The sequence below is a fragment of the Ptychodera flava genome, chromosome 12 (genome assembly GCF_041260155.1).
Source record: "Ptychodera flava strain L36383 chromosome 12, AS_Pfla_20210202, whole genome shotgun sequence".
Lineage (NCBI taxonomy): Eukaryota > Metazoa > Hemichordata > Enteropneusta > Ptychoderidae > Ptychodera > Ptychodera flava.
Genome location: NC_091939.1, coordinates 22,401,200 through 22,423,760, shown reverse-complemented (window position 1 = coordinate 22,423,760; position 22,561 = coordinate 22,401,200). Strand labels below are relative to the sequence as shown.

Sequence of the window (22,561 nt, the reverse complement as noted above, 5' to 3'; positions counted from 1 at the left end):
AGTTGCATTTTTCGGCGCACTATCAGACATACTTTTTAGCACGCCCTTTGTGCGCAACTTTCATATCACACACACACACACACACAAATATATATATATATATATATATATATATATATATATATATATATATATATATATATATATATATATATTTATTTATCACATGAACAGTCTTCTTACTTTTCGCTTGATGTGGATGGATCAAAATTATAGTCGAGGATTGCAAAAATATTGTCGCGATCTCGGTTTTATTTCCCGGGATTACTTTCAATTAATGAGTAAAACGGCCCATCGCCCTGGAGATATGCAAATATTTACTCGGTAGTTTCATTCATAAATCAGATCAAGTCGAAATTTTGATACACCGAATGCCATCTTAACCAACCAATCAAACATACGAATTTGGTCCCGACGCCAAAGGAAGTCTGCCGTGGGCTGGCAAAGGGGGCTTCACCGCGCTAGCGCCCGGAATCCATACAAACATAACCAGAGTTATTTAGAATAATATTTTCAAATATATTTATAAAGGAAAGGCAACAACAAGATCGAAACGGTAGTTCTTATTTTGGAGGTGTCGTGGCTTTCAAAATATCACGATCTTGGCGTGCCCAAAAAATTCAGTTCGATGGCACCCACTGATTACTGTAACCGAAATCTATGTGGCCACAAAGGACCATCACCACCGATACCGGTCTCTGTTAAAATCGTAAAAGTCAAAACCAGCCCGTAAAAGGCAGGAATCCCGTCTGAAAACACTACAGCTATGGACCCGCAGCTAATGTCTTACGAACTTTGATGTTTGCAGTGACAAATATCCCCGAGTCGCCGGTAGATATCCCAATTTTGTCACTTGACGGAAACACTGTTCTATTGTCCGGGTCAACTTTCGATAAAACATCCATAGCTGCACGGTGTGCACTCAAGACTTCAGGCTACAGCTATACCTGATTGCTGATGCCTCCGCTACAGTGCTACGCTTCGGGCAGGTTCGATTCCGATCGAGAATTTGCGGAATTTTTGTGTGATGAAGGAAATTTATTGTTGTTCGTCGAATGATTTGATGTTTTTTGCCTTCTATGTCGCTTCCGAAGATCATACGGTACTATTTATTCAGTTGAACTTAGGTTGACGTTGAGGCGCAGCTTTCGGGTTTATTGCCACACCAGGTTCAACGGGTAGCGCCTATCGACACGATCATCGTGTCTATAGCCAGAACGGGTTCAACGTGTCACGGTGCCGGTGACGTTGAGCCGTCCGTCCAAGTTGGAGCATTAGCCGCGACGGCAACTCCATTCTATTCTTTGGAATAGCTACAATAGCTTTAGAGACTCGAAATTTCGTTGGACATGCCTTCCTTGTTTCCATGTCTGAATTTATTGCATTAGCTCACGTAGATCACGGCATCGATCGCGACAGACTGGTCTGTGCATGAAAGCGTCACGGCGAAGTGCAGGAAAAAAGTTCCGGTTGTTGACGTAGGACAGAGGATTTCTTATCCGTCCTGTTCTATGTCACACAGTTGGCGGATTCGGGCCAGTTCATGTGATAATGAAGATTATTAAGATTAAAACACGACAGATAGGCCAAGTATAATACAGTAATTAGGATAGCTTTTCTCTGATCTTCGCTACACTGTTGCTATCCAAATGTGACAATTTGTCACAAGACTCCCTAGCACCCTTGTAAAATTTAACGTTGTTCGTTTCTGTTTTCCCGATTTTGATTTCTGAATTTCAAAAACGAATTTGAGATTCGAGATTATAACAACAAAACTAAATTCGAATTTAGTTTTGTCGTTATAATCTCGAATCTCAAATTCGTCTACAGTGCGGGAGAATTGACCGGGGGAGATTTGAAAAAAAAACATTTAAGGTTATGCCGGGACAGTATCGAAAAATACTGAGATGGTAAGGGGAACTTGAAATTGTATCGGCATCCGTCGTAGAATGCACAAAAAGCACCATTTTGTCTAACAATTATAAATTCGACAGAAGCAACCGGGACAGCCCCCTCCCATATCCACTCCTACTCACACACTATGTGTACCCCTTTCACCTATTACAGAACGAGAGATGCCGGATAATCAAAACCCCAACCTACTCATGTCACGTTTATCATGTACATTTGTAATAGACCAGAAGCTCGCCCAAGCTGTCTGTAATATTGTGCACTTTTCAATACAGACGATAGGAAATAAGTCACCCCAATATTAGGGACAGTCACGGTTGCTTCAATTTTTTGGCATTTTTTCAGTATTTCAAAGTTATGGAGGGAATGGACTTCGGGAATAGCGCACTATCGCTAAAGCTTCCCGTTTAGTTGGATGTCAGGTTGCCAACTAATCCAGTCAATCTACGAGATTTTGGAATGAACAGACAGCTGATCTCGGCGGGAGAAGTGCCTTGTAGTGTCGACTACCTTCAGAAAACTCCATAATCAGCAATGATGTAGTCGTCTGCAAACCTTTCCTTTGTTAGGAGTCCAAACGTTACAAGAGAAGGTCACAAGGGCAAGAGAAGTTCCGGTCGGGAAACCTGTTGCCATGACAACTCGGCAGACAGACCATGTAACATTTGTAACGTTTTGCTTTAATCTTCGCTACAAGTACCGAGAGACTCCCTAGCATCCAAAAGAAAGTTACGATTGTTCGTTTCTGTTTTCTCGATTCTGGTTCCTGAATTTTCAAAAACGAAGTTTGTAATTCGAGACCGACACTGCAGAATCAAATTTGAAAATCGTTCTAAATTCTTAATAATAAGTACAAAAACACAATATCTAAATGAAAACTAACCCCGAAAATTGAAATTACGCCTAAAATCGAATTCGCCGATTTCAGGAAATATTAGATTTTTATTTGGCCGTCATTAGCCACGGACCATAAGACATTAATTAGGATCGCTTTTCTCTGATCTTCGGTACACTGTTGATCTCAAAGTGTGACAATCTATTGCGAGAGTCCCTAGCACCCGTGTATAATTAAACATAGTTCGTTTCTACTTGTTCGATTTTAATGTTTGAATGTCCAAAACGAATTTAAAAATTCCTGATCATAACGACAAAACCAAATTCCGAAATCCCGTCGAATTCTGAATGGTGAATACAAAAATGTGCAATATCTGAATTAAAACTAACCCAAGAAATTGGAAGTACGCCAAAAAACCACGAAATCGTCGATTTCTTTCGGATTTTTTCTTGCACTGCTAATAACTATATAGGCATTTTACACTATGATGTGCGTGGATGTATATAGGACATGACTATGGAGTCAAAGGCCCTAAAAATGATAGTGTGTGTTTTGAACGATAGCTGTCCTATACCGCCGCAAAAAAGTTTGGAATTAAAAAGGGGTTAAAATTTCTCGGTTTCCTGAAGATAAATTGTACAAAATTGCTCAATAGAAGCAGTGAAAGGGCAACGTCAGTGGAGGTCAATTTGCAGCATTTTTCGTATTCATATTCGAAATATCACAAAACGATCTCTAGAGTTCGCTGTAGGTGTCATAGGAAAGAGAGGAAGTTCAATGACAGAGAATTAAATTCGTGTGACATGTAAATTAACAAGTCACATGAAATGTCTTTTGCGTAAAATCGAAAACGACATGGTACATGAATCAGTATAAGGGTATAAGTTGTTGTTTACAGTATGATAGTAACAAGAAAAAAATGTGGGAAGAAAACGTTCTTACAAGTTTTCCAATCATACATACATACATACATACACACATACATACATACATACATACATACATACATACATACATACATACATACACACATTCATACTTACATACATACATACATAACATACATACATACATACATACATGCATGCATGCATGCATGCATGCATGCATGCATACATACATACATACATACATTCATACAGACAGACAGACAGACAGACAGACAGACAGACAGACAGACAGACAGACATACATACATACATACATACATACATACATACATACATACATACATACATACATACATACATACATACATACATACATACATACATACATACATACATACTGAATTACGTGGAATAATTTATAGATGGTATGTATTACTACGTTGTCCCACTTGAATTGTGTTCTCACTGGGGAATCTAGGATGCCAGTTTGTTGTTCTACTACATGGTAGTGCTCGTATCGAGTTTACTAAATCGAAATAATGATACACGTTGTCGTCAATATGTTTTGTATCGCACGTTTCTGGTATACAGGTGTATTTTTCTCTTTTTTTTGTTCTGAGTCGTCTGTTGTAAGCCTTGACAATGTGTGGTATCACTAATTGATGATATATATTGAGGCTATCTTATTATGTCACCATTAGTGTCAAGAACTGATGTTCCACTTCCTTAATCTATCGGTTTGATTGGTACCTCGCTGTTTTCTGATAGTGTTCTCTATGTAGTCTATTCTGTGCTTTGGAAAAGAAACCTAGTTTCAGAAAAGTATGCAATAACATCACACTAGTCATACCTAAGTTAATTATTTACTCAGGGCATTGATAAACAAATAACCACATACAGGTTCAATTTATTGTCAACTTGAGGTCCCGGGTGTCACGTAAATGGCTGACTGTTTTATTACCTTTAAGGTTGATTTTATTACAATTGTGGATAATATCACTTTTATGGAGATCGTTACATTTATGGAGGTTACAATAACATTGATGCAGGTAACCAAAGCCTGGTGCATGCATGCGGATGACAAAATCGATATGTACAGTGTGCAGTTTGACAAAAAATTATATTTCAATCACTGTTAAAGTGCTGGATTATAATACTGATCAAGCAATTTACATCACAGTTCCCTATGCATTGGGCAAACGAGAAAAATATGAAATTCATCTTCCACAAAATTCAGACTGCATATTTCGAATAATCTCCCAGCTCTTGGAAAATTATTCCAACGGCCAGTTTCAACCTTTAAAGTAAATGCAGAAGTTCTAAATTCACATAGAGCTAATTTAAAGACAGGGCTTGTCCCCTATACAAATTAAACACACTTTATAAGTAGTTGTTTAAATTCTGCAAAAGTACGCAACTTACGTTATTCGCTTATATCATCTGACAACAGCTATATATCGATATCTTTAATAAAATTTTCAAAAATGCAACTTCGTCCTCAACCCCTTGATGCTCCCACACCTCACAAAAAGAATGATCTTGCAATACCTACCGAACGTATTTACATTAAAGGTGTTGACGTAGTGTTGTTAACATTTATATTTTAATCTATTTTTATCCATTTTCAAAATGCAAAGCCAATATTTTTAATGCTTTAACTGATGTATTGAGAAAACAACGTAATATATCGTGGTTGATTTTTTCTTCATCTTTAGGAGTTATATTTAATAATTATGAGAATTTTAAGATACAAAATATCTAGACCAATTTAAACGACCACTAGGGTAATATATCAAAACAGTTTGTTGCTGTTTGCATGTTGCAGTAAAGCCCCATGAAATCATAATTACTTGTAGGCTTCATCTACTGATCATCAACAAGTTTTCTCGTCTCCCGTCGAAGAACCTCGAGGAAGTCATCAATTACAGTTTTATTACTCCGGAAATGCAATATGCAGATCCGGAGACGATATTTACTCTTTATTCGTGTGGAGGTGATAAAGAATGAACCATCTCCCAAGATATTTTCTTGGAGCGCTGCGTTGAAGGATTCATTTTGTTGTATGTCACCAGTTTCATAGTAAAAAGTAAAGGCAGTTAACTGTGGATAGCAGTCGATCACGAAGCCTTGTATTTCTGCAAAATTAGAATACGTACCAACAGAGTTTATTTTTGTCTTCTTTTATTTATGTTATTTACTGTATTTTCGTTGAAGTCAAATCATCTAGATATTCGAGACAAACTGTGCACTGGAAAGGCGAGTCATAATGTGACAATTGCGGAATCAGTCAAACATGTCGGAATCTCTAGCTGTGCCAAGTAAAAGGTTAACATTTTCTGAAAGACTATACAATGTGTAAGTGTATATCTAGATAGAATATCGATAAAGTTCTTAATCACCAGTTGCGACAAAGGCGAAACACCTACTAATATATGGGGCTGAGCTTGTTCGCATGCGATGAGATTGCTGTCTGCACGTGTACATGGCAACTTTGTATTCATTTCATCTGGGAATAAATTCAGTTTCAATCTCGGCAATACAATTTCGATATCTTTATCTCATACTTTTTTGAAAAAAGTATAAACCATACTCTATAACATTCAAGATCGAAACCGGGGGTTCACCTGTAAATTATTGGGTAAGAAAATTAAATTATTTCACATTTACCTATTTTTGACATTCGAAATGGCCACCATACTCTATACTAACTTTATCGGAAAAGGCTCGATTTTAGCTTTTTCGCCAAAGGAAACTGAGCATCAAACTAATTCTGCAAGTTTTAAAGTGAGTCAACACAAGAGGTATACAACAAAACCTAAGAGATTCACCTCAAATTAGGGACCAGGCGCGAGGAAGATGGTCGTAATTTCATGCCTTTACTTTTAATTTGAATCACTCACATATTTCGCTAATATAAAATGCGTCTCAGGGATAGAAATTCAGACTATACAACCTGTACAATATACTTTTCTACCGCTTATGTGAAGGGGGCTTATTTTAAAGCTAGCGTAGCTAATAACGTTTCCATCGTTTGAATTAAACCCAATAGAGTTAGCGTAGGGATGCCGGCCATTTCGAATTTTAAATCTTGGTAATTGGTATGTTATTTGAATCTCTGATACCAAATATTGTACGGTGACCCTTTCTTGTACTTTTGATTTCAGAGGGGAAGTTTCAAAGTTTCCTCAAGGAAAGTGTAAGTCGTTCAATTCCGAGGCCTGTACTACCATAAGAAATGCTCAGTCCACATGGGCTCGCTCAGAAGCAAAATCCTACGAAAGCGAAACTAGCAGTAAGGGACCAAAAATTGACAAACATATCGAAGTATAATGGTATTGAAGATATGTTAACTGACGATAAGAACGGTCATTTATATAATAGGCTCTTTAAACGGTTAAAAACACGAAAGAATTGGAATATAAATACTGAACTACCAGAAATACTGGTCAATGAAAGAGAAAAGGGCACTCCGCCAAAAGACGTGACAATTAATTGATCCCTACATTACACAATCGTTACGTACCTCGTATTTGTGTATAAGCATAATGAGTAAGTGAGATCTTCTCTCTCAAGGCTTCGCGGAATGCACTCACTCCATAGAGTTGGAGAGACAGCCACATTCGCAACCCCCTGGGAAACAGCATTGGAAGATAACATGGAAGTGTTACACATATTCCAAAGTTGAGGGATGAATGGTGATATGCTGACATGAATAGTCTTAGATGCTAATACAAAGAACAAAGATTTCGAGCAAAATTGTGACGATTTGAGTGGACACTTTCTACACATTTTTTTTTCAATTTTCAAACAGTACTTTACTCTTTTGTCTTGAGATCACCTTAATAATTTTTCTCTGCAATTTGCACCTGTCGTATATGCATCGTTCATCGAATGTCATCGGAATCCAAGACAACTGGCCTAACTGTGTATACAAATCTCATTGATGTGATGCACGTTTTGAGATCTTGCCTGAAATGTCTTGAATATTCAAATGATAGATTATACGGAGATTCTTCTGCCAAGGGTTTTCTGAAGTCCTGCAAATATGCTCCTTCTGCACCTAAAGAGTTAGCGTCTCGCAGTTGGCTACCATCCCGGATAATCACAACACTGATGCCGTATGGGAGAAACAAACCTGTAAAATTGGATAGCATGTACGGCAATTTATATTCCTATCGTGCTGTCAGCCAGCATCACGCCTTCCAATGTTGCATTATTTGTGCTAAAAATAGACATAGTGCAAATTAGAGAACGAGTGAACACACAGTGAAATTAAAAGCAAACTCGTGAATCACTTCAAAAAAACAATGAGGTCAGAACGAAGAATTCTTATTTCCAGTAACATGGCTTAACACACTATAACTGCAACCCTGACAAAGTATTGCATATGGGCCTATGTATCAATTACACTTTTAAGGTGTACGTTCGATGTACAGCATGTTAAATACACCAAGTGTTTAGTTGTCAATATTTGACTGTATATATCTACCCTGCACATTGTCATCGTTTACATACTTGAATGAAGTTCCGGAACTAAATACAACTGTCAAGAATAAATTACAATGCAAAGTTGCACACACTCACGCTACGTCGGAGAGCTAAATACCAAAAAGTAGACCAATAAATGTACAGTAATTGATATATGAGACGAAATTCGGTTTGCTGCCAGGTGGGTTTTCTAGGGACGCATTTTTAGCGCTGGATATTTTTCTCGTGACGGAATTTTTTTAACTCCACGCATTACCAACGACAAGAACCATAAGTAGAAGCAGACATTTTGGGTTTGCTTTATCCCATTGAAATCATGTTTATTTGTGATATTTTGATAATGAAATTTTCTCGGGTTTCGCGAGATTCCTTTACAAACGATGATTTAGCACTGTGTGATCTTCTGATACATTGAATGAGTGGTTGGGTGACAGGAAACACAACATTTGAATAGGCGCCTGAGGATATGTGTGGTGACTGCCATACATCAAGAACTGCTGTCGAATGGTCGCAAATACTAACTTTTGTGGGGATTCACGACCAATGAGTTTGCCCTGTTGACGCCTTTGAAGAGGTGGTTTAGATCGTCCACTAAAACAAAGAACCCTCCGTACGCTGCGTCCACATGAAGCCAAAGATTGTATTCTTCCGCCACATTGGCTATCTCGTCTATTGGATCCACGGAGCCGATGCTTGTTGTACCGATGGTGGCCACAACTAAAAACGGTATCAGACCATCCTAGTAGAACGCAAAACTTTGCTGTGAAATCGATTTTAAATGACTTCAATAAAAGTGGTAATTATATTACACCTGTTTCTGCTTTAGTCATAATTATTTAAAATAAATATTCAAACCACGACCCTTGAGTTTTCTAAATGATTAAATTGTGTCATTTCTGCAATAAATGTTTCAGACAACCTGGTATAGGATTGATTTGTAGAATAAGGTCAGTCTAAGTACAGTTCTCCTGTGCTGCTCATATTATACAAAATCGCAGCTGTTAGTATTATGAGGAATTCGATTAATGGAGCAAGCTTCGGATTTTATATACTTTATATACGGCTATATATGAAATCAGAAACTTACTCTCTTTGTTGAACCCGATATTTTTCCGCCACACATATATCAGAAATTAAATTTGTGACGGTAAACGTGGAGTTAGCGTCGAAAGTATACAGTATGTTTACCGTTACATCCTTACATACGTCATTCTGCCAAATAAGGTCAGAATGGTTACAAAAATAGCCAGTGAAAAAGGATTGTCATGTTATTCAAATTAACATGTTGGTACCTCGCTGTCACAGTTGACAAATAATGGGAGTATGCTGGAAGCGTGATGATGAGGATGGACTTTTGATAGAAGCATAGCCGAAACATGAAAGTCGGGTTATATTACAAAATAATCGACACCTACTTAGTAGAAATTTATTAGGAAAATTGAAAAGTTACCAAAAGTAATACGTTGGTCCGAACGATCTGTAATTTAACGAAATGCAAGCGACACGATGACTTTACAGTCGAACTATTTCTCTTTCGATCACAAATGGTATTAATAAAACATGTAATATATCGGAAAATATATTTGCTACCTTTTTATCTTGTCTTATGGACTCTCTTAATAGTTGTGGTTCCATTCTGAAGTTCTCATCCATCGGCACTTTTCTGATAATGGCTTCAAACAGGCCGACTGTTTTCAAAGCCTTCAGAACGCATGTGTGACCCATCTCAGTCATGTAGACGACGACGCTACAGTTGAAATATTAGCGTATTTAAAAGTGTATCGTTCTGTACCTTTTCTATCGAGTGGTTCACCCTGAACAAATTCTTTGTTGATTCTGAGAAGGGGTAGTCTGCTAAAAGGATCAATGTAGGGGCAGGTCGGATAAGAACTGGAATAATTTGAATTTTAGAGGGAGTTAAACTAGATCCAATATAACATTTGAGCGTGCGAAAAATCGTGTTTGTCACAGTTTGAAGATGCATTGCGCCATAGCCTCAGTTGCGACAATGCCTTATTTGTCAACATTTACATGGAGGTCGGAAGTCAACGACATTGTGACAATGATATTTGTGTCGGCTCCATGCTAAGGACGGAAATCAAATCACCAAGTAAGGGCATAAACCCAATCTATTCCTAAAGAGGATTACTTTGGCCCTGGCTAGATTACTATGTGCGAACATGACTAAAGGAGTCGTTGAACGACTTATCGACTTTTTCAATGATGCAGAATCATGTGTAGTTCACTTACCGTTCAAAGTCCCTACCCAAGATCCCTTTGCTGTGCCTTGCTGTCGAAAACGACAGCACCGTGCCAACAGTACCGCCTGATGTTAAGCTGCCTACAAAGTCCGATGGGAAGTTGAATAAACCGGCAACCCAAGTTATAAGTACATTTTTCCATTCGGACAGCTCCAGGACCGGTCCTAAAGTCGCCTCAACATTACAAGAGAAGGTGAATAAGTAGATATTTGTGCGGGTCATCCTACGTCAAAGTTTTTAGTTTCATTTTTAAACCACTGTCCAGAAAACTTTCATATTTGTCTACAAATCACTATGGAAAACCTTGCTTGGATTTTCTAATTTTTGGCCAAACACATTTTTATGCTCTGCTGGCCTTACAGCTTGGAAATTGAGGGGTCACCACTTTTCTGAACTGCTCCATACGGGGATCAGTGTGTTTTTGAATTAAGACACAGGCTCATAATTGCTTAAAATGTATTATACCAACCACGAATTGCATTATTCAGCTTGAGTTTTCGGCACGCCCTTTGGGCGCAGATATCTGGACCTTTGCAAATTGTAAGTCTGCTTTGCACAGCATCGTACCAGCAAAATACCATACCAAGTTACTGTTTCCACCCTCCGGGTGCGTAACTTGAATGACTATATATAGTAAGTTAGATTGATAAATATATTGTAAAGATACATTGTGTAAATTCAAAATCTGTACTTTTCATTATGAAATATGCCGCTTTTATACAAAGCATGACACATCTGGTCCTTTACTGTTAACTCAGTGTTCGAAAGCAACATGCACTAATATTTCATAGAGCATTGATACAGTCACATATTACAAAAATAAAAAATTAAATATATTTTTCGTTCTCATTGATACAGCTACTTCCTTCCTGTGACATGTTTTCAAATTAAATGCGTTTTCTCATGAGCAATATGATTAATCAATAATGTAACACCTCCCAGCCCATAATTGATGAAAGTAAACTTTGCACGACATAATGTACGAGGCGAAGCCGAATACATTATTTAGAGCAAGGTTTGCTTTCGTCCATTATGGGCCGGAAGGGGTGCATTATTGCTATTTATTTTATAGTTTTGGCAATGCCAGTGAATTTGTAGATTTAGAAAACATCTGGAGCCCGAATACTAGATAATGGGTTATATAATCAGTAATAATCTGGGTAACGACATTAATAAATTCACTGGTCTTGACAAAGCCATAATATAATCGTGAACAGGGAGCAGTTTTTTGTCATCATTAGCTGTGCTTTTGTAGTTTGAACGATAAAAGAAAATGTCCCTTCGGACACTGTACACATCAGATTTGGCTACAAATTATAAAACAAGATATTAATTAGTAATAACATGTTTTAAAAAATTAAAACTGACTGTTGGTAATATTATTAAAGGTTGAGCTGCATGTTGCCAACACAATTCCTTTAAAAGCTATATTTCTCATCAAAGATGACAAGGGAACCCCCTCATACCATATATTTTAAAAAAGATGAGACTCTAAAATTTTAGTATGGTAGCAATAGTTAACTCGAAGATTGAAAGTGTTTTGGGTAAAAACCCTTAAATTTGGTATAAATGATAAACAATAACTTAAGTCAAAAACTTGTCACTATTTTCTAACATGTAATATTTCACTCGAAAGAAGAGTTATGTAGAAAAAACGACTTTGTTTTATGCATTATCTATACTCATTCTAAAATGGTATGGATTGAAAGACTGGCACTCAAAAAAGTGATTAAAATCATGATAAGCAAGATTAAAATGACTCTTAATAAAAACGTAAGACCTTTATTACCAAACAAAATAGTCGTTTTGTTATGTAGCATTTAAAGAACATAATGTGAAAATTTTAGAAAATTTGACAGTCAGGGTGGAGGCAAATTCTTTGGAAAGTTTGAAATTGGGAGGAAAAAGAAGCAAAGTAATCGGGGTATTACTAATGTGCATTCATTTGCATAAATAAACACTTCTGTATCACGAAACTTACAACTGCTTGACAAGCTGAAAGGTGAATCCAACCAATATTTTAATCTTAGGTTATTAAATTAATTCAAATTGAATGAATATTTGGGAAAAAGTTATTTTTGAGCAAAATACGCTGTGTTGGGTGCAGGGCCCCCTTAACGTTGACTTCTGTAGAGAAAGAGAGACTTTCAAAACAAGCTTTGATATCGACGCAACAGTATATTTTATCAGAGATGGTGCACGGGGTGTTGCACAAGAGAGAATGAGCAAGATAAAAACAGACGCTCACGGAAAAGCCGACACACTCGACTGAACAAAGGACAGTAGAAAGCCAAGAATGATCTGACTTGTCAAACGCTATGTACTCTGTTATATCTAAGAAGCCGGAACAGGAGGCACCAACATGAAGACAACGCGATGAATTATAATACACCCGTGGCCACCCTGCCAAGGGTTATAAATGAGAGCTAACGATTGGCGCTGTGTTTAAAAAATTGAGACATAAGATATCACTTCCATTCATTAAAGCCTCTACGCGATAATTAATTTATTGAGGCAACATACGTTAATGAGCTCACTGCTATAGCATCAAGTAAAATTGCATGTCCCATGCAGACAGTGTGTCTGGAGAAATTGAAATAAACAATTCAGACTTGAACATGGACCAGTGCATGGTAATGTTGCATTGTATCTCAATCTTGAACACAGGGTGTCAATCGTAAACTCTCATTTACAACCCAAGACAGAGCTAGTTTTGCCTTTGTACTGGCAGAATTTCTGTCTGTATCAAGTAGCCTTGATCAACACTAAAGTGGCCACTGGTGTAAGAGCTCCAACCTCAACAGGAATATGGACTTTAGGGACTGGACACAAATTACAGGGGGGTGGGCCGGTGTTTTTTGGGGGTGGGTCACCATTTTTCGCGCAAGCATTTTAGAAGGGTCATAAAATTTTGTGTATGCATATGGGGGAGGGTCACCTTTTTTATGCATCAAAGCTGAAATTGCATGTGCACGTATTGAAGAATATGGAATACTGAAAAGAGAGAAAATATCTCCTGGCACTTTCAATTTCTGCCATTTCCTTTTTGGAGCGCCCTTCGGACGCTTAAGGGTACAATAAACAATGTATTGATGGTCCAAGCCGCCACATTGATTTAAGTTGTCATGATTTCTACTTATCTAACTCTTCTATTGTGCATAATTGTCCCCTATTATGACTCTTTCAATAACAATTTGGGAGATCACTTATTTGATATCATTCTCCCATTGGCAATACATTGGGTATAGGTCGGTGTCAAATGTTCATGTCGCTGTATGTACATTTTTTATTTTTTGAGGACATTGACAGAATACAAACTATTCAGAATAGTGCAAAATGTCATCAATGACAACTTGAAGCTTCAGGTCGAACAACTTTTGAATAACAATTTAGGATCAAATAACCTATGAGTTATTTGTAGTTTCCTCATAGCCTACAATGTATAGTGAATCAACATTTCGATGAAATTCCAAAATCAAAGTTCTTGCACAACCATGGACTTGAAACCACTCAGGTCTAATCATGAACATTAATACTAATAATTAGGTGTACATAAATGCACAGATTTACTTTGTTTTGTATTGGAAAAAAATATTCATAGTTTTGTGATAGACTGCCATGTATAGTGAATCAACATTTCAGTGATATGCCAAAATCAAATTTCTTGCACAACCTTGGACTTGAAACCACTCTAGTCTAATCATGAACATTAATACTAGTAATTAGGTGTACATAAATGCACAGATTTACATAGTTTTGTATTGGAAAAAATATCCATGTGTCATTATAGACTGCTATGCATAGTGAATCGATATTTCAGTGAAATTCCAAAATGAAATTTCTTGCACAACCATTGACTTGAAACCAATCTGGTCTAATCATGAACATTTATACCAATAATCGAGAGTACATAAATAGACAGATTTGCCAACTTTTGTATTTTAAAACAATTATTCTTACTTTTGTAATGGACTACAATGTACAATGGATGAACTTTTTATGCGAAATTCCAAAAACAAAGTTCTTGTACACAGGTGCACGTGATACCACCCTCTTCTAATCAAGTACAATTCTGTCAATTATTCAGGGTCAATATATGCACAAATGTGCATATTATTAATTGTGAAAGATTTTTTTACACTTTTGTCATAGACTCCCATGTATAGTGGATCAACATTTTGAGTGAAATTCCAAAATCAAATTATCTTGTTAACATGTGCACTTGTATTTATTTCAGTTATTAAACATCTATAGATGAACAGATATTGCTAGTTTTATATTGGAAAATACACGTTCATAGTTTTCTTATAGTCACCTACCATGTAGAGTGAATCAACATTATCGATGAAATCTAAAAATTACATTGTTTGTAAACGCATGCACTTTTTACCTGCAACTTGAAGCAAAGTAGATTTACATGAATTATCACACACATATGATTTGACATTTTTTGGACAAAGCGTTATATCGGCCAATTTTGCCTTCCTTTTGGGAGGGGGATTTCAAAAGTATAGCAAGTCAGAAGGGGGATCTTGAACACAAGATTGTTTGTTGGGGGGTATGGAGTAACAGGGGAGGGTCATTTATTTTCATGCACAAATAAGGAGGAGGGTCACTAATTTTTGTGCTTGAACTTTTGAAGGGTCACTATTTTTGATGCAGCGGTGATTCGAAAAACACCGGTCCACCCCCATGTAATTTGTGTCCAGTCCCTTACCATCGATGTGTAATTCACCGAGAAGACCCCCCCCCCCCCGTCCCTAGTTAGTTTGCGCAAGCTGACATTGCTCCTCGAGTTGGGGCCGTCGTCTGGTCTCGTCGTCGTAGTGTATACGATAGTCTTCTGGTATGTGCTGCAACGAATACTTGGTCAGCGCCATGTCTTGATGAGATGAAGCCATAGCCATAGTGTACGCGCAGCGTCGTGTCGTAATGAGGGAGAAAGTCTAATAGATGTCTCCTATTTATACTTACTTAATTTGCAAATGGCGTATTGATTTCGCTATGTGATGTGGCTTTGGCTTAGATTCATTAGCGGTTAAGTACATCCCCACCAGGGTATACAGTAGATAGTAACATCTTACTTCTACGAGCTAAAAGCTAGATGCTTACTTCACCGGCACGTTAGCTCTACACCTTACAGACTAGGGAATGTCCTGAATGCCAAGTATTGTCGACTGGAAGGTTGGTACGGCAACGGGGCAATGGAATTAGCTGCAATAATTGTAGCACACGGGCCATACGCCGGCCTTTTTTCTGTCGTGTAAGCTGTGTATCCTAGTCGGCCCGTAGGCCGTAACGATAGTTCGAAAGTTGACTATGCGACTTCGAGTCCAAAGTGGGAGTTCAAAATTTGAAAATGCGACTCGTACTATACTGTAAGTTAAGTGTTCAAGGATAGAACACCAATTAAACGCCTTTTTGTCACACTTTTTGAACGCCTCTAGACGTTCAGAAATCTAACACTACGTGTTCAACCAACGTTCAATTTTTGAACATACGTGTGCAGATTTTGAACGCTACGTGTTCATCAGACATTATATTGAACACCATGGTGTTCCTATTTGAACACACGTTGCACAGGAAATGTGTTCAAAAAAATGAACGCTTTTACGCGTTCAAAGGGCTGTAACACTTTTGAACGCATGGACGCCGTTCAACGATAAGTGTGTTAAAGGCTAGAACACACGATGCGCGCTTGTTGAACACCTTTAATTTTGGGCGTTCACGGGGTGTTCAAGCCTTGAAATAACATTACAGACCATTGATATCCAGTAAAATTATTTTATTCTAAAAATACACGAAACATTTCTAGAGTAAAATACAATAATTTACTGTAAAATGGGCAATAAACATTCCAACTTTGTATGTAAAGTTTGTCAGAGGAAAAAACCAACAGTGTTAACACCTTCCTATCAAAAACATAAGCAATAAAAATCACCATATTGTGGATGACGTTTTATGTTCATACTTGTTTAAAATGTACAAAAATGTTATCTTAAAAAGCTCAAAATTTGGCATACTTATTGTGTTGAAAAGTATATGTATGAAATGCATACTCCATTTTTGTAAGATGGTTTCTTAAAGACATTTCCTCTTGTATAGACAATTGTAAATTTTGAAGAAAAAAGAAGTTAGTCAAGGCTTCTCTGGTGCACATGGTATATATTTGTCCACACGAAAGTAAACACAACATGTCAAGTTGTCAAAGTGTCACAGTAAGGCACAACATGCAGAAAAGTGGAGAAAGTGGCTCCTTGGTAGGGTAAAACCTATTTCCTAGTCCAACAGAGTCATTCATAAACAAAAGGTTTGTTTGTTTGTAATATCTTTAAATTAACCCTGAAATAAATGGGTGACGTTTCAAAAATATACTTCTCAGAAATTTAAAACATATTCATAAAGACCTTTCAAATTCTGGTGTACCCTGCTATTAATTTTTATACAATTTTTTTTACCATAAATGGTAAAAATCACCCTTACAATGAAAAAATGTACATTTCATCATAACTTGAGTATATCACATTCTGGTAATCCCTTTATGTCTTACAAATGTCTGAAATATCTTTAATGTCCTAAAATTACAAAGTTGCAAATTTCTGCATAATTTGAACAATCTGAAAACGACTATCAGTAGAGATCTATGTCCTAAATATCAAAACTATTCGATTTGCAGTGTTGAAAGAGATTTTTTACAGTTTTTTGACCAATAAATTACAAAAATTGCCACGAAATATACAATTTGAATATTTCATCAAAACTAGCACAAATTTTACTAAGGTCACCTTTAGGGACATGTATACCAAATATTGAAGACGGCAGAAAAATAGAAGAAGATTTTGCCATAGAATAGCAAAATTAGCCTAAAAAATATAAATTTGCAATTTTCATCATAATTTGAACATATCTGATTAGGGTAATCCCTTGGGACCTGTAATCCAAATATTTAAGGTTTCGTACAGGCTGTTATGAAGAAAAACCTCTGGATGTACAAATTTGAAGACTATGCTACACATCCACCTATTTAGCTGACAGCAAAGCTAAAAACCAGTTGCTAAGTACAAGAGACGTGTTAAGTTACAATACAAAATAATCTACGGTTTGGTAGCACGCTATGATCAACTAAATGTTACAAGGGCATAAGCTTTCAAAGATGTGAGGTCTCCTTCATCAGATGCAAGGGGGATGAAAAATTGAAGCTGAAAGTGACAGAAAATTCAGATTGAAAATTTCAGAAAAATCAGTAATTCGGAGCGGACATTTTTACTCTGAATGGTCTGTCGCTTTCAGCTTTAATTTAAATAAGGGAGACTACACGTCTGTGAAAACCTATTCTCCGGCAACATTTAGTTGATCATAGCATGCTACCAAAGCTTTGATTAATTCAGAACAAAAATACAGAAATTTATCAAAATTCAGTTACTGACCCTTGGAAGTTTAAATCTACATTAGAGATGAACTGAGGTTCTCAAGCTTGTTTCCAGACAGCTACCTGTACACTCATCTTCTTCGTTATCTGTACCACCAGCTTCTATAACAACTCTTCGATTTTCAGTTAAATCCAACTTTTTACATCCTGAAAAAATGCAACAATAGGTAATATGGCGAGATGAAACTTTAAATGAAAGACAAGGAGCTGATTAGGTTAAGGAAAAGGGGAGACTTTCATATACAGTGCCTCTCTTCAATGCTGTTACCAAATATTTGCTGCTTCTTGTCATCAACTGATTAAAATAAATAGCCAAACTCTCATATGCTGAAACAATACATTGTATACTCTACGATGTTTAACTGATGTTTTACATGCGATTGTGTTTGCTAAAAGACATGTATTAGCTGTGATTACGCAGCAGTACTATGCAAGGCGTATCGATAGCGCTCAGGTCAAGGGTTATCGCTACAGTTGTGTTACGATGACCCTTGACCCGAGTGAGATCGATCGATAGGCTATGGCCAAAAGAACCACTGCGTAGTCACAGCTAATTGTTGGTATAGCAGCCATGAAAGAAAAAAAAAGGTTTCCTTCACGTAGTTAAGCTATTTCAAGGTACAATACAATTAATTTCAAAGGAAGATAATATAGATGCTTCAAAAATCTAATACCTTTTACTATTTTGGAGAGGAAACTTACCCTTTCTGGTCTTGCTTCCGCACGATCACGACTTCAGGGTGCGCTTACAAGAAAAATGTCGCAACTTCCGTTTGATGCATCATGGGATAGGAAAAGGCACCAAACTTGAACACCAAGTGTTTAGAAGTAGAACGCCTCTTGCACGCCGATGTTAAAATTAAAACGTCATGGTGGTTTTCAGATTTTCTTTTCTAATTTTTGAACTTTCAACCCGTAATAAATGTGTAAAATTATTTTGTATACTTCCTTTTTTAGAAAAAATATGCTTTCAGCAATTGTAGGCCGGAAATATTTTTCACTTAGTGTGAAATTATTACACCAAAATCCGTGTACGTTTACCGGACAGTGAAGCAATAGTAAATTTAATATAGCCATTGTAAAGTAAAAAACACAAAAGATTGTTAATTGTTTCACAGTATTGTAAAATTTCTGTGATGCTCAGTTTTTGAACACTTGAAGGAGATGGTTGTTAACACATAGTGTTCAGGTTTAGAACATCATTGTTAATATTATGAACACTGGTGTTAACAATATGAACACTAGCCGTTCAAATTTGAACACCGACATGTACATTTTTGAACGCGTAAAGACGCGTCTAGCGTCCGCTATTTTTACAGTGTAGTACTGATAGATTCTTTATTTCAGTACTATTGGCCACCGGCCATGAAGTAAAATATTAGCGATATATATTTTAAGGATCGCTAGTAAATAACATTTTATACAACATTACAAACACTGGAAAAGTTACAGATTGTTTCCCCGGTTAAGCGTGGCATAGAAAATATATCTGCTTAAATTTCTCAAAGTGGCACTATAGTCCGGCAGTCAAATCCACTTTTTGTCATGAACCTTGTTCTAGGGTCTTAAGTTTTTTTAAAACCGGATTTAATAAATGTACATATTAATTTGCATAAATTATCATATAAGTCATATTTTATAGGAAATATTGAACTGTACCAAAGCAGATTATACAATTCTACAATGAATGCTGAATAGATTGGTGCTGCACTAAAAAGGGGAAGGCAGCCCCACTTACCATACCATTTTTCAGGATATTCAATCATTTGGATTTCCTATGTTACTCTTAATCTTTGATATAAGCATTGAAAAAAGCACTCGGTCGTCTAATTTAAACCTGAATAGTGTCAAAATGTCTACAAATACGGGTAAAAGCCTGCTTCCCAGGTTATTCTATTGTGGTAGCAACTGTTAGACTATTTGGTCGACATCTGACCAAACTGATTGCACATTACGTGCCCGAACACAAATATAACCAGCCAAATAACTGGCAAACGAAGCTGCGACAAAAGGCTTACAAGAAATACAAGCTCTAATAGAAAGACACCAAATACAACAAGCAAAGAAGCTCCTCGGACGTTTCGAAGAAGAAGTCAAATGACAACTTACACATTAACTCAAAAAATAAGTTGTTACGTAAGAAAACTACTTCTCCAAACCAAACCAAAGGGCCTTTTTTCAGGGCCACCAAATTTTTCAGCCAAAGAACTACCATTGAAATACGATGGCCAGGCCATCACACTCAAAATACACACACAGAAAATTTAACAGATTGAGGAAAGCTTCTGTGATATTGGAAGCAAAAGACAAGAAAAGGATTAATTAAAGAAAGAAACAAAAAATAAGACGCAAACCGGAATACCAAATACAAATCCCTAAGAACTCTAACTTTATTAAAATATCTCTCAAAAAACGATTGGAACTAATTTGGGATACTTGGATTTACATACTTTGCCAATTTCTCAAAAGTGTTAGGTGCCATATAGCTGATTGTTGCAGTATCGCAAATTACTCAAAAAAATAAGTGTGTAATATAAAAAGAAAAGCATATGAGATTAAATTTGAAGATTAAATCGACATTACTTCACCATCCAATTATCCCAAATTAGTTCCAATCGTGTTAAACTATTAACTTCTGAAATAACATGGAATAGAGGCTTAAAATTTATCCCAACACAGAAAGCACTAATATAAAACATCTCATAAAAGACACAAATGATTACATTCGCAGAATGCGAATAAAAATTTTCATCCGGCACAAACAGTCGATCAGTCAACCATCCAAAGTGAAATCGATATGGGTACCACAACAAAAACCCCTACGACTAGAGAACTACTTTGAGAAGACAAAACTGGCTTATTCCGAAATTAATTTCAACACAACCAAATCTAACATAACAAAGGCAGGGGAAGATGAATAGCAATACTAAATTAAGAAGATTATATCGAATTAAGTCACTGACTTAAGGTGGTTGGAAAGGCTAGAGCATCAGATATAAACTTCAACAAAACTATTAAAATATAAAAGTAGTCAACATTCTCTGTGGAATAAAAAAAACTAGACATTTGGGCACAAAGGCATTGCAGAGTTACAGCCTGTTGAAACTTCTGAAAAACTGACCAAATAAGAAGAAGTTGGGAGTCCTTAGTGTATTACTATAGTAGAGGTCCCCTAGCTTTTAATAAAATGTTTAAAAAGGGAAGTCATTATTTGCTGTTTTTAAGGAAAGTTTGACAAGGCGGTGCTTGCATTCAGAGTGAGTGACTGCTATTGTAAGTGCATTTTAGATTCTTTGAGTGTCAAAGAGGTGTCAAAAGTGAGATTTACCAAAAAGACTGCTCTGTGACTTCAAAAGAGGGGTGAAAATATGGCTTGTTTTCAACATTTTTGACAGAATAACAGTTTTTCCTACATAATTATATACCAATTTAATCCAACCTTTGAAATGAGATATGGACATGGAATTTTTACAGCCTACAGTGTTGTCCTTAGAAGCCGGGTGCCGGGTAAATAACCAGCTGTTTTGCATTTTTTTCCCGGCTACTTTTAACGTCATTAGATTATTTTTATAGACCTGTAATTTCGGGATTGCACTGCCAGCTGTTAGCCAGCACACGTACGATTAGCAGTTTCGCGACCACTTTCCCCGCATGGAACTGCACAAACATAAAAAAGTTTCTAAATGCCCGTTTGTGGCTTTTTGAGCCCGATCTTTTATTTGTTAAATAGTGTGATTGGCTGATGGACGCGCCTATGGTGTTGTCTTATACGAGCAGTGTAATTGGTTTGAGAAGTATGAAGGTCATCTTAGGTCATGATTTTTAGCGATGGCGTCAAAAAGAAATGTGGCGTCGGCCACTGGCACCTTGTCGATGGAATATTTTTTCCCGAAGAAAGCCCGTTCGAAAGGTATACTTAATTCCAAAAATATATTTAGTTTATGTATGAAAAACTTCAATTTCGCTGAATTTGTGAGAAAAAAGCGCCGAAAAGATGTGATTTTGATCGACGATTCGAAGTTCATGAGACTGCAGCTAGTTTTCCGCCGCCGCGCTGGCTGCCAACGTCACGATCACTACGAGTATGATGATCTTCTCAACAAGTCAAGTTATTCTCAGAGCAATACCGACGCATTTTCTAGATTTAAAAAAAATGAGCTAGAACTGATTTTTTTAGAAGCAACTGTTTATTTGAATGGGTATTTTTTTCATTGATTAATTTTTACGTACTAGAATCCACGGTCACAGGCATGTGTGTTGCCGACCGTTGCCGACCGGCGCATCATCGTCACGGCTCACGGCTTCACCGTGGCGCTGATCCCCTGTTGGACAATACGTCGTGGATTCCGGCATGGGTTCAATTTCACTGCGCCTCTCCATGTTCTCCGTGTTGGGTTGCCCGATAGTGTATTTCGATGGACCCTCTGAATCATTTTTTTCACGGACTCATGGAGCAAATTTGAAAGAAAATAGAGTTGTTTCCTTCCGACGCCATGCTGCATATCTGCTTTGATCAAATTTGGGGACAGCGAGACGCGATGATCGTGCGCGGTTTGCATTTAATTTGTTGCAACATTTCTGTCAATCACTCACTTTGTGTCATAAGTTTCAGAAACTATCGCTAGCCTGAATCCAATGCGTAATATTATTACGCATTGATCGACTCTACGCATTTTTCCATTGTTATGAGTTTTCTATATACGCATTTTTTTTTCGTAAATGCGAACACTGTAACAGTGAATTATCT

General features: G+C 36.9%; 1 protein-coding gene across 2 annotated transcripts in view; it reads right to left on the bottom strand.

Moving 5' to 3' along the window:
- Window positions 1-4,251: 4,251 nt before the first annotated feature.
- LOC139145403 (tryptophan decarboxylase-like) overlaps window positions 4,252-22,561 on the bottom strand; it is a 28,482-nt gene continuing 10,172 nt past the window's right edge. The window contains exons 4-9 of one of the 2 annotated variants that reach the window (XM_070716547.1): window positions 10,375-10,559; window positions 9,715-9,871; window positions 8,647-8,863; window positions 7,606-7,771; window positions 7,160-7,266; window positions 4,252-5,771 (exon numbers count right to left, since the gene is read on the bottom strand). In XM_070716547.1, coding sequence (XP_070572648.1) covers window positions 5,500-5,771; window positions 7,160-7,266; window positions 7,606-7,771; window positions 8,647-8,863; window positions 9,715-9,858 — 906 coding nt within the window. In that variant the 5' untranslated portion in view covers window positions 9,859-9,871; window positions 10,375-10,559 and the 3' untranslated portion in view covers window positions 4,252-5,499. The remainder of the gene's footprint in view (window positions 5,772-7,159; window positions 7,267-7,605; window positions 7,772-8,646; window positions 8,864-9,714; window positions 9,872-10,374; window positions 10,560-22,561) is intronic. The other variant, XM_070716546.1, reaches the window with a different exon arrangement.